Source organism: Podarcis liolepis (genome assembly GCF_965112155.1).
Source record: "Podarcis liolepis genome assembly, chromosome: 2".
Taxonomy (NCBI): Eukaryota; Metazoa; Chordata; class Lepidosauria; order Squamata; family Lacertidae; genus Podarcis; species Podarcis liolepis.
The window spans coordinates 48,123,927-48,137,674 of record NC_139555.1 but is presented as its reverse complement, the minus strand read 5'-3'; the positions used below and the strand labels follow the sequence as shown (position 1 = coordinate 48,137,674).

Sequence of the window (13,748 nt, the reverse complement as noted above, 5' to 3'; positions counted from 1 at the left end):
TGTTTCTTTAAGCAGGGCCTCAAAAGCCACCTCTGTTTTACCATGGTCCATGGTGTTTGAAGCATGGTTGATGATGTTGAGAAGGAAAAAAAAATGTGAGAAGGATGCCAGGGCAGAAACAGACATACTAGCATGCAGAAAGTATCCCAGCCCAGGAGGAAGATACTTTTGCCATGGTGGCTGAAAACAATTATTTTATAATGATTAAGGTTTTAAGCTCTCTTCATCTTTCATATAACATGCGAATGCTGAATATTTTCAGTTTAGAGCTACATCCATTCTAAGATAGTAGGAAGAAGGGCATTTTCTCAGCCGGAACTCACTGGAACTGAGTTCCGGCACCTCTCAGGTAGGTACCATTGCCATTATAAGAGAACAAGGGAGGCGTTCCTAGTGAGTTCCGGCACTACTTTTTTTTTTAAAAAAATAGCACTGGTCTGCAGTGATCATTTTTCTTTCAATTGTACATCATCCTCTATATGAAAGAGCATACTGTATAACTGCATACAAAGAATTAATGAAATGAAATCAAGAGTTTAGACTGCATACTATCCACCCAATATAGCAGCTGTCCCATAAAAGAAAGAAAGAAAGAAAAACTAGAGGCCACAATCCATAAACTGTTGAAGCTAACGGGACTTCATCAGTATACAACTGCAAGTAATGTGGCTTAATGGGCTCATGGATCTTCATCATAGATTTATTTAGTATGACTAGTTTAACAATCCATTTTGGCTACTAACAACCATCCTATTTCCTTCCATTTGCTCACAAGCTGGTTTTCATCTTTTCATCATTTATTTTGCCTTTTTCAGAAATAAGACAAACTGATCTATAATTCCTGACCCTTGCATTTCTCTCTAGCTTCCCTTCACCTGACTTCCAGGAGCCCTCAAAGATAATTGCTAATAGCTTTGCAATTTCTTCAGCTAATTCCCTCAGCACCCAAACGTATACTTCATCAGACCATGTTGATTTAAATTTATTAAAATATGATCTATTCATTTCCTGCCCCGACCTGTATTTCTTCTCTTTCTTGGTTATCTTCATCTGATTAATTTGTCTCTCTCAGTGAAAACTGAAGCAGAGTAGGCACTGGAAAATTATGGTTTTTGTATGTGTCACTAGCTTGCCTTTTACACAGAGATGGCAACCCATGGTTTTTCTTACTTTTAATGTACACAGCCGGGCTCACCAACTATGTCAATATCCCTTGTTAATTTTAATTTGTTATGTGCCTTTACCACTATGGATTCACACTTGTGCCAGTCTTTAAATCTAACAACAACAATACACCTTTAGTAGCACCTAAGTTTTGCTAAGAATAAAATGCACAAATTCCAACCCTCATTTTCATCATCTTCTGGCATTTTGCTTTATGAAAGAAAAAACTTGAGTTCTATGCACACCATACTTTTAAAGCACATTCCCCACCTGCCCAAAGAAGCATGGGAACAGTAGTTTACAGAGCACCTTTAACAAATTACAGTTCCCAGGATTCTTGGGGGGGTGGGGGTGGATGGACATGCTTTAAATGTGCGGTATGTATGCAGCCTTGGTTGTTTAAAACAAAATTCTAAAGATACTAGTTTAGCATAAGGTGAGCCTATGCATGTTTACTCATAAGTAAGACTCACTGCCACTGGGACTTAATTATGGCAGTCATAAAAATGTCTCCTCCAAAGATCTATGGGACTTAGTCCTAAATGTGTGTAGGACTGCATCCTTAATCCCACTGAGGATATCAGGGACATAGTGCCAAAAGGTATATCAGGAGGTTCTCTAGCATTGTCAAAGTGCAAGAATACCAGCCAGAGGTTTGCCCCTTTCAGATTAATTTGTTTTATAGATTCCAAAGATGTACACATTTGCTGTGTAGGTAAGAAAATAAAACCATTTGAAAAAATACAATCTAAATAATCAATTACAGGCAGCATCTAGAGCAAATAAACAAGTAGCAGATGAATGAACAAAAATGTAAGCAGCAGACCAACCAAGAATTTGCTGAAAAAGAGGTGTTTTCTTCATTGAACAGACCACTTGTGAACAAATCATTTGGGGAAGGGTTGTTTGCTTTGAGTGTCACAACAGAAAAAGGCCCTCTAGGAGTGACTGTGCCTCAGAAGGTAGTGTGATGTGCAGAAGGGCATCACCAGTTGATCACAGATTCATATGGGAAAGTGGGGGAGATGGTCCTTTAAATATCATGGTCCAAAGCTGATTTGTATAAGGCTTTAAACATATACCTCCCACTCTGAGTTGTACCTGGAAATAGACTACTAAGTAGTACTATTGATATAGCTGTAAAGTAATACTCTCCAAGAAACCAGCACTAGCCAGAACTCTTGCAGCAGTATTTTCAACTAGCTGAAGTTAGACTGTGTTACCATAATCCAGTCTAGATGGAGCTAATTCAAATGTGTAACTATGAGCAGGTTGCTGTACTAGCCTAAACTAAGCTTAAGCACTCCCAGACACAGCTGCCTCTAGGCATGCAAAAGGAGAGCTGTTCCCTTTAAATGTGAACAAACTTTGAAAGCAATGGAGAAGGAATTAAAAGCATTCACCTTTCAATTACCTTGAATGAGATGCAAGTAAGTCAGAGAGAAAGTATCAAAGTTCGTTAATGGATACAAGATCCCTTCCAGATGACCTCTTTATTGATTGTTCGTCCTGATTTGTTCACAGGGAGGCTAGATGATGTTGGGTATTTAACGAGCATTCATTCTGATTTGTTTGTGAGGAAGTCAGATGATGTTGCATCAAAGCAATTGTTATCCCACACTTTCATTGCATTTCCCCAGTCACTTTCCTTATTGCAAGAAGCCTGATCTTTGGGGGAAGTGGGTTTGCTGCGCAAGACCTGTGAATGAACTAGAATTGCACATCCTGAACTTGGTGGTATGGTATTGAATCCCACCTGAAAATAGTGACGGTCTGGAAGCACACACACTGTCTGCGTCACTTGAACAGAAAAGGCTCACTCCTACTAATCTGCACAGAATTAATTAAGCTAATCACTTTTCCCCATTGTACTAGGCCAGATGTAGAGAACTTGTAGTCCTCCGTATGTTGTTGGACTCCGGTACTCATCAACCCCAGCCAGCATGGCCAATGGTTCTGGATGGTGGTTGTTGTAGTCCAGCAACATTTGGGGGGTTACAGGCTGACTATTCCTGTACTAGGCAAAAGTGTGTTACAGATTCCTGGCTCCATATCTAGTTCACATAAAATAGATACCAGGAATGCCTAGCAATAGTGATGTTACTGCTGCTTACTGGAACAGTGTAGGGGTGGGCAGAGCAGTGGTTCAGTTATGACTACAAAGGTACATCAATAGGAAACCTGGATTGGATTCACCAGTGCACCCTGGTGACATCAACCTCCCCACCCAGTAAGCTTCAGTTCATCACATAGCATTATCATGCGCATGACAGTCTAGCTACAGAGTGATGTCAGCACTAGTTGCTACAGGCTCAGGGGGTGAGAAAGGGCCCTGAATCACAGCCCATTTTCTTTTTTAGAAGGATGTCCAATATTATTCAGAAAGGATTTGTGAATGGAGCCTATCATACTTAGACAGTGCATCTCAAAAGTTGTCTTAACAATATGAGACTTAGAATCTTAGCAACCCCTTAGAGCTCAGATCATTAGAACTCATTTAGTGATGAAGCCTCCATGGATTGACAAAAGGGGAGAGTGAATGTAATTTATTCCCACAAGGACAAAAAAGAAGGTCAAGGAGTTTCCCTGACAATGTGTTCTGTAAGCTCCTCTAGGGCCAAGAATTACACTTACAAAGTTAAATGCCATTGAAAAATGACTCAACCATGAAAGTGACAAGAAAAACACTGTTAACCTAACCTAATTTGTTAATTTCACTCACTTTCTACCCCAAAATGCATTGAATGAAGCCTGACAAGTTAGCTATTTTCATTTTTGTGTGCAGACTTAATAGAGCAACAGTGTTTATGCAGCAAAATTTGTAGATCACAAATATTGATTTTGGTGCCATGACCATTTCAGGTAAATTGTTTGAACGATATGACTATGATGAATATCTGAAATAAAAAGCTAGCGGGGGGAAAATGCTGACCTACAGTATCCAATTCCATTTCCTAGCTGGAAAGTAGCATATGAATCAACCTTGATCATTCTTTCCAAAAGCACAAATCAATAGAGAAGATTTTTACCCTTTAATAAAAATTCAGGTATGTTTATGTGTTTTGTTACTGTGTTAATTCCTGAAATGCAACGCAACAAGATTTTAAAACTGTTGAGGAACTGCCTTACTATTCATTATCTACACTACTAAAGGGGTGGGGAAGCTGTGTGTCCCCCCCCCCCCCAGATATTGTTGGACTCCACCTCCCATCAGTCCTGGTCAGCAAGGTCAATAGCCAGGGGTTATGGGAGTTGTAGTCCAGCAACATCTCAAGGGCCACAGGTTAATCCTGTACTATTCTATTCAGAAACCTTTGAAGAATTGTGCATAATGTTTGTAAAACGAAAGTGTTTAAAAGAATATGTGCCAATACTATGGAAATCTGTTTTTTCAAATGAGGCGTGCAAAAGGTTATTTTAACCTTTCTCGTCATGTTATTTCACCTTCTATGCTTGTAGTTAAAACTGCTTTCTAAAATCGATTTATCTTTCAAATTTCTTATCCTTCCATGCTTTTGATGAAATTATTTGCACCCTTTTTCCTAACACAAAGGAAGGTCAGACTCTAGCAGTCACAAAGAGTTTTTAAAAAGAACAGGATTTCATTAATGTTCAAGTGTTTATGGAAAATGTAAAGGAACTGCAGTACAAAGGTGATCTGCCTGTAGCTGATAGTATTCCTTTCCCATACTCTGATAACTTGGAGATGAAAACTAGTTTGAGGGAAAGGCAACACAGGTTCTGACTACTATGACTTGTAAAGGACAGCTGAAATGGAATAACAAAATGTCATGAGTATGAACATGTATAGACATTAACAGTAATAATTGACCATGGACTATAAACATTAATGTGTTATACAGCATTAATATTTCCTAGGTTTAATTTTGAAAATCTATTATAGCATTTCTTTCAAAGGAAAATGTGCTCATCTTGTAAGTAGTTCTTAAGGAGATGAATGAGCCCCTGTAATTATGTCGGATACAAAAAACTGCAGTGTACATTCTGAAAGCCAGCATTACTATATGCATGCATGGCTACTGTACATAAAATGCCAGGTATTTGTAAGCACTTTATGCAATAATGTAGTGATCATCAATCACTGCCCCTGCCTCTGTTGCTCTCTCTCTCTCTCTCTCTCTCTCTCTCTCTCTCTCTCCCCACACACACACACACACACAGACATAGAAATAATACAGTTTTATTAAAGGCTTAGGTAATATTAATAGCTTTCACTTCAGTAAGCTTTAGATCAGATAGTAGGGGAATTCACATTGCTTACAAGATTTGGTCCAGCCCCCACTTCTGTGCTCTGAACAAGAGCAAAATTCAATCCAAAGTGCTTTGGAAGCTGTCCAATTCTGCTTGGAGTTTGAATCTTGACTTGGAAAATGAAACTCATGCCTTCCGCATTATGGAAAAATTCTTTTGACAGAAATGGATGAAATGTGCAAGCAAAGTAGCCCCCCCACTTCTGAGTGGATAATGTCTGCCAAACTACAACTACATTTGCCAAACTAAAAAATGTTTACAGATTTTTGTGCTGAGCATCTTTAATTCCTCCCCCCCAAAAAAGGATTATATTATTGGCAGAACTGGATGGAAATGGCTTGCATGGTAGCACCTTTGGAAAGATGAACACACATGTTTTGGGCAATGAAAGAGTTAAGCAAGAAACTACAATCAAAAGGTCCAGAGATATTAGTGTTGTGCACCTTTAAAGTGGATTTTAAAGTGGGGGGTGAGATAACTAAAAGGCAAATGCTTCAATTCTCGTGGTTTTATGAGCAGCAATGTTATTATTAAAACGTCATACATTGTAAAGGAAATGTCAGAACAGTGGAGCCAGAGACATATGATTTAAAAAATAACTTGAGCCTTGTGTTCTGCTCAGTTCACACCAAAACTCACAGAAACAAAGTGCAACACTGATTTGACAGGAGAGGATGTGTGGAAACAAGACACAGAGACCATGTCCAGCAGTTTTCAATCAAGCACAACTAGCAGAACTAGCAAAGAGCACAGACAAGAGAACAAGGTGATACACGTTGTTTCAACATCTCTTCCCCAAAGCGCAGCGCACAGAGAGCTCTGGTAAAAGCATGCCATCTAATTAGAAGCTTAGATCTATCAGTTATGAATATCCCCCTCTAACCATGGCATTTTATTTATATGGCAAATCTAACAAGAAATGTTTGAATTTTTGCAAATCCACTATTTGCAGCATTTTTAAAACATCTGAACCTCTGAAGCACCACAAAAAGGTCCCCGCTTCACTTTGGAGAGATTCTACCAGGACAGTTAAGCCCCAAATCTGTCTGAAGTAATTCCACTTTCATTTTTGATACAAGATTTGTCAGACCCTATTGCATGTCCCAATCAGACAGTTCCTCTGTACATTATCCATGGGGAAACACAATGTGATAAAACTGATGGAGACTAAATGGCCATTAAGGCATTAGCAGCATACATCTGAAGCCCACAACAAAATGTGGAAGCATATTCCATAAGAGGAGTGCTTCTGTGTACACCTCCAACCTGCAACAGAGCCTTGTAGTTCTGTTCAGGTTAAATATTAAAATCATCAATATGTGCACTTAAAAAATAAAAACAGAAAATTAAAATTAATACCAAAAACAAACAAACACGTCAACAGTCATGTTTGGATACATTTGCTCAAACATGCTGAAAAAAGCACAGCAAAGGCACCTGTCTGATATCAGTAGGAAGGGAGCTCCAAAGTACAGGTACTGCTACACTGAAAGATTGATATTTTACAACTGCAAAACAAGTAACATGAGACAGATCAAAGTGGTCAAGTGGGCATATTTGGGGCAAGGTGAGACATCAGGGGAGGGTTGAGTTTCAGGAGTGGAGGGGATAAGGGATAAGGAAGAGGCCTCACACAAAAAAACCTTCTCCTACTATGAAATATAGTATTAGAGGGCTGGTAACCCAAATCTTATTATTTTACAGCTATACAGCAAGGGTGGGGCAGAATGCATTTACGGAGATGCAAAATATATGCATCAACCATAACCCCCAGTTATCAGAGGCTTCAGAAACAGGGCTGGCTTTTCTGTGCAGCAGGGTAAAGCAACTTGGAAAGGAATTGGTGTGTGAATTTTGCAGCAAGACTTTTAAATGTGTGTGGCTCTAGCCGTACAAGGGGTGCATGTCATTTGGGCTCTAGATGAGGCAGCAAAATGCCTCGAGCAAGCACTGTTGAGCAGGTACATCCCTGTGTTCCTCTGCTCTCAGTTTTCTTTTCAATAGGTTAGTTTCACCCGACACATGACAATCCTGTGTCTTAAACTGCTCTCAGCTACAGACTTACTCGATAGCCTTATTCACACATTATTCCAAACTGTGTGGAGTTAATGCATGGAGATGACGCCAGGGCTGCACACAGTGCTCCCACCTGCTGCATCATCTTCCCAAATGGAAAGATCTCTAAGCAGAATCTAAGTGTATCCTCCTGCACTTAGAAGCCTCCCCATGATCCGGAACCTACATGTGGCACACATACTGCCACAGCAGGACTCACTTTACCTTAGCAATTAAGGAAGTGCACTAAACAAGGAAGCTGCCTTTGCAAATGACTTTAGAAGAGGTTGAAGCAAATCAGCATGCTTCTACTATTCCTGCAATATGTGCTAATATAAAAGGAAGCTGGAGGTGTTTCAAATTACCTCTTACTTTCCCTTGAAAGGAGTGCTTCCTTTGCCTACAAGTACGGTATGTCCTGACACTGAATTCTAAATATGTAGGTAAAAATTTGACATGATCATCCCCCGAGGACAGGTATGCTCAAGAACAGAGAACGGTCCATACTGTCACATGCATTCCTTACAAGATAATTTAGTAGGAACATAGCATTGGATGCTGATAGCATATATCTTCTACTGTACATGGAACCAGCTACTTTGCATGCTTCAACTGTAGCACCTTATTTTCTGGCAAAGTGGAGTATGCTTCTGAAAGCAGCAGTATTAAATGAAATCTCTCCATTTATGGCATGCAACACCTTACAAAAATTAACCATATACAAAAATCATTAAAAAGCTTCATTGTTGGCCATATATGGTCATGTTCGATTCCACTTCTCTTCTCTGCCCCCAACTCCTTCTGCAGAAAACTGCAGCTACTTAAATGTTCAATACAAAGTGCTTTTTAGAATTCATTAAATTGCCGTCCTTTCTGTGTACCATCTACTTTCCTTTAATTCAACGTGATTGCATGTAACAATAATAATTTACTCTACATGGGGTCACTAAGTGACATGGATACCTGTAGTCTTTCAAATCTGGTTCCTCTTTTTCTGAATTAATTATGACTGAAGTGTTTGCTTTTATGGGTTTCCAATTATGCCATTTTATATACCGTCTTTTTTATTTGTTTTGTTCTGCATTTTGCACTTTAAAAACGTTCAATAAATATAATCCATATTTCAAAAGAAAGAAAAGATGGATCTGGACTCTTCAACAAAAGAATCACTCAGATTTACCTATGGTATATACTATTCTGCAATTGGTAGAATGATTAGGACTCTAAGTACATGGAAGAAAAGAAGTATAAATAAAAGTTCTACCAGCCAATAACACAGGAGGTACTGAATTCCTGAGATTCTTGTCCAGTACTATTATTCTTATTGTAACCACTGCATTATGGCACATTTCTTTTTGTCCTCTCACCCCCTTTACTCAACAAAAGCTGCAAAAATATAGTTTGTATTGTAGCATTTACCTTCCTCACAGTTTTCGCCTTTGTAGCCAACAGAGCAGACGCAGTTCCCTTCAATGCAAGAACCGTGGCCCCCGCATGAAGGATCAATACATTGGCTTATTGGTACATCACACTCTGGCCCTTTCCAGCCACTGTAGCACAAACAGGCTCCTTTGGTGTATTGTCCATTGCCACTGCACAGAACTGGGCACGCAGCTGGAAAATTGAATTAGAGAAAAAAGGTAACAGCATGTCATGAATATATATCCACAGACTGACTGTGTACAAGGCTATGGGTAAGACTATACTCATAAGCAACAGACTTCAAATTGTGATTTAATGGAAAATGCAAGTCATGCTGCTCTGATTGATCTTTGAGGACCTATACATCTATGAGAGATGCAAATAACTCTTACTGAACAACCTATACTTGATGAAAAGAGACCCCAACTTTGGGGTCTGAATTTCATTTTATTTCAACAGTGGATATAATTTCAATAAATAGGTTCACTTTCTCATTTTGCACAATTTATAATCTGAAATCTATTACTTAATAAATCTCTATATCAAGCAGCACACAACTGTGTATATTGAATATTACAGCACTATCTTTGCATATGAAAGAAAAATAATTTCCATGCATTTTATAGTCACAACTATAAAAGCAATAGACAAATAAGGTATACAGCATCAAATACAATAGGGCATTAAAACATCCTTAATTAAAAAAACACAATAAAATAAACAAGTTTAAAAACCAAGAATAGAGATACTATTATTAAGGATGAACATTGTTTGACACAGTAGTAACATCTAAACGAAGGGACCTTTCGGACTAGCTGGGCTCTAAGTCAAAATAATAACATGAAAGATACATTATAATAATGTATTATTATAATGTGAGATCCAGGGAAGATGCTGTGGCAATGGCTTTACATGCTGTCCTGACTCATTTGGCGAAGCAAGGGAACTATGCGAGACTGTTATTTGTAGACTTTAGTTCTGCATTTAATACTATTCTTCCGCATCGATTGGTGCCCAAACTATTAGACCTGGGACTTCCACCATGTTTGTGCAGGTGGATATTAGATTTTCTATCAAACCATTCCCAATGGGTCAGGATGAGTTCCCACATCTCTGCGGATCTCATCATGAATACGGGGACGCCACAGGGGTGCGTGTTGAGCCCGCTTTTATATACGCTCTATACAGCTGACTGTGCCCCCAAATACCCCAGTAATAAGATCATTAAGTTTGCAGATGATACAACAGTTGTTGGTTTAATCACGGCTGGAGAGGGGGAGGTGGCCTATTGGAAGGAAGTTGAGCAGTTGGGGGAGTGGTGCAGGAAAAACAACTTACTCCTTAACTTAAAGAAAATAAAAGACATTATTGTGGACTTTAGGAAATATAAATTGAATATTCAGCCACTTATTATTGAGGGGAAGTGTGTGGAACAGGTCTCGGTGTTTCGATTTCTGGGAATGGACTTGAGAGATGACCTAACCTGGGGAGAAAACAGCAAAGACCTGGTGAAGAGAGCACAGCAGAGGTTATATTTTCTGAGAATCCTCTGGAAAAACAATCGCTCAAAGGACCTGTTGATGGCATTTTACCATTGTACTGTGGAGAGTGTATTAACTTATGGTCTGTGTGTGTGGTTTGGGAGCTGCATGGTCAGGGGAAAAACAATGCTGTTCAGGGTTGTAAAGACTGCGGAGAGAATAATTGGGTGCACTCTTCCCACCTTGGATCAAATCTATGCTTCCAGGTGCCATAAGAAAGCCGCAGGATAGTGCGCACCCCGGAAATGATCTCTTTCAGCTTCTGCCTTCTGGAAGAAGGTACAGGGTTATAAAGACTAGGACTAGCCACCTGAGAAACAGTTTCTACCCAAATGCAATTTTGGTTTTAAACGCAGTGTAACAAGTCTCTATGGGAGTATATTGTATTTAAAAATGGGGTATCAGAGTTATTAGGGGGCTAACCAGGTTGGGATAGCAGGGATAGCAGGCTTTTTGGGTTTTGAATGTTTTATGTAGATTTTTCAATTTTGTTGTTCTGTATGGGACAACGACAATAACGATTATCGTATCGTATTGTAAACGTCCTTAACACAAATAACTGAAATGTTATAGAAAACTGTAATTACTCCTTACATTTTACCCGGTCAAAAGCATGAAGACCTGAATATGTGCATATTAACATGAAGGTATACTTATGTTATGGGACGTGGGTGGCGCTGTGGTCTAAACCACAGAGCCTAGGGCTTGCCGATCAGAAGGTTGGCGGTTCGAATCCCTGCAACGGGGTGAGCTCCCGTTGCTCGGTCCTAGCTCCTGCCCACCTAGCAGTTTGAAAGCATGTCAAAGTGCAAGTAGATAAATAGGTACCACTCCGGCAGGAAGGTAAACGGTGTTTCCGTGCGCTGCTCTGGGTCGCCAGAAGTGGCTTAGTCATGCTGGCCACATGACCCGGAAGCTGTATGCCGGCTCCCTCGGCCAATAAAGCGAGTTGACCGCCGCAACCCCAGAGTCGTCCGCCACTGGACCTAACGGTCAGGGGTCCCTTTACCTTTTTATACTTATGTTATATAGTTATGTATATATTTATAGAAAGGTCATTTTAAAAAATCAAATAATGACTGTAAGCTATTACTATTTTAGGTATTAGCTATTTCTATTAATGTCAAGATGTGTTTATACGTGCTGTGTGAGGCTGCTCCAAGAATAGAAGGTCTCAGTGCATCTCTCATATCCTGTCTAACCCTCCTCCTTCAGCTCAATCAACGAATGCATGCATAGATGTCCTGTTCCATTCTTTGTAACCACCTGGTGTGCTTGATGGGGATCCCTCCATGCATAGGAATTATGCTCACAGAAGGAGCGGACTGAACTCATTTGTTTTCAAGGGATTCTAAGAAGAAGATTATTGATACCCACTTAATTAGTTTACATCATATTTATTTTGAAATGAATGGAATGTAAAATAGATATATGTAAAATTTGTGACTAATGATGTATATAATGTAATGTGTGTTGTTGTGTAGCGGTATGTACGGTAAGTTTATGTTGATTGTTGAATAAAGTTGTTTTTAAGAAAGGAAATATCATGCTGATGTTACACAACACAATACATACAAAACAGTACGTACATACATACATGTACACAAAGAAAAAATGTAGAGGCTTCACAGTAGAAAGAATTTCCTGGCTTCTGATTCATAGTTATGTCACAAACCACATGAATTTTTGTTTCTGACACTGCCCAACATGATTTTTTAAAAAAATCTATTTAATTAGACCAAAGCAATAAATTGCAGCTTATTTCTCATTATGATGACGCAGAAAATGGTGGGATCCCCGCCCAAGTCATGGTCATTATGTTTCCTGAATAACACTCAGGAAAGCTCAGGTTTGTGCTTCTGCAGCTCACTCCCTCTGTCAGGGCAGTCCAACTATTATTCATGGCTCAACCATCTGTTCATTTCACTCTCTGTTATGAAAGCAATGGAAAATGTATGCATGTGGGGAAAGTTCCACAAGAACTTTCTAACACTCAACATGTAGCTCCTCCTCCTTATCACTTGGAACACTCTCCACTCTAGCACGGTCACTATGAGAAAGGCTCTCCACATTCATTCATTCATTCATTCATTCATTCATTCAACCCTTCTTCCTGCAGGAGCCCAAGGCAATGAAGACCATAACAATATAATCTACACCAGGCGTCAGCAAACTTTTTCAGCAGGGGGCTGGTCCACTGTCCCTCAGACCTTGTGGGGGGCCAGACTATATTTTGAAGGGGGGGAAAGGAATGAATTCCTATGCCCCACAAATAACCCAGAGATGCATTTTAAATAAAAGCATACATTCTACTCATGTAAAAACACCAGGCATGTAAAACTCATGTAAAAACATTAAGGCCCCCGGGCCTTAGTTTGCCTACCCATGATTACACTATAAAACTTTTTTAAAAAAACAACAACCCTAAAACAAAGCAGTAACAGCTGCTAAAATTTCAGTGGACATCCCTATCTCAAAGGCATTCTGTGTGGCAGCTGCTGTCATGTTTTCAAAAGCTGTCACGTGAAGACTCCTTACTGCGGCTTAAACACAGAGCTGTAATATGTAATTCTGAGCTATGCTACAGCAAAGAAGGGGGAGCTAATCCTGTGTAGAAAAGGCAAGTCCCAGTGCAGGGCCCTGCAGTCTGCTCCCTCAGCACAAGCACTCACAGGAGCAGGCTGAAACTTTATGGACTGGGCTGTATTAGACAGAATGGTGGAAATCCTGTCTTTTATTATTTCAGATGTAAATGACAATTTAAGACAGAAGTTCATTATTCCACAGACCACTGGGAAGTATGCTGTAGACAGATGTGCAATCAATTTATTACCAGTGCTCTTCAAGCTGACCCTGTGAGAATCCTTCCTCAAGAGGATAATTAATTCTGCATCTGTAATAACTCAAGCCAAAATGTTCTTTTTAGCAGAAATTAAACTGCTGCTGCTGTGATATTGTATATGTTTTCCCCAATGAGAAAGATGGATGGTGGTTCACTAGGGTCTAAGCTGAAAACTACAAACTTATTCCATATCTAATTTTACTCTAACCTGGAAAAAAACTTCAGTTGTGAACAAAATGCTTCACAAACAGGCAATCTATTTTACTTTCCAAGCAATGAGCAGGAAGTGAAGATGTTGGGTTTTCTTATCTGTCAGAATTATATAATCTTATTTAACCCTTCAATCTTGAAACCCAGCACACTCTTCAGAATGTATGTTTTAAAAGAGGGGAATTTCAATATTTTCCCCAAACCATTTCAACTATTTTCCCTCTTTCATTCCCAGCCTCATT

General features: G+C 39.4%; 1 protein-coding gene across 25 annotated transcripts in view; it reads right to left on the bottom strand.

Annotated features, from left to right (window-relative positions):
• Positions 1-13,748, bottom strand: part of TENM2 (teneurin transmembrane protein 2) — a 795,537-nt gene that overhangs the window by 95,551 nt on the left and 686,238 nt on the right. For all 25 annotated transcript variants that reach the window (XM_083481507.1, XM_083481506.1, XM_083481494.1 and 22 more), the window contains one exon: positions 8,911-9,105. In XM_083481507.1, the coding sequence (XP_083337633.1) occupies positions 8,911-9,105 (195 nt within the window). The remainder of the gene's footprint in view (positions 1-8,910; positions 9,106-13,748) is intronic.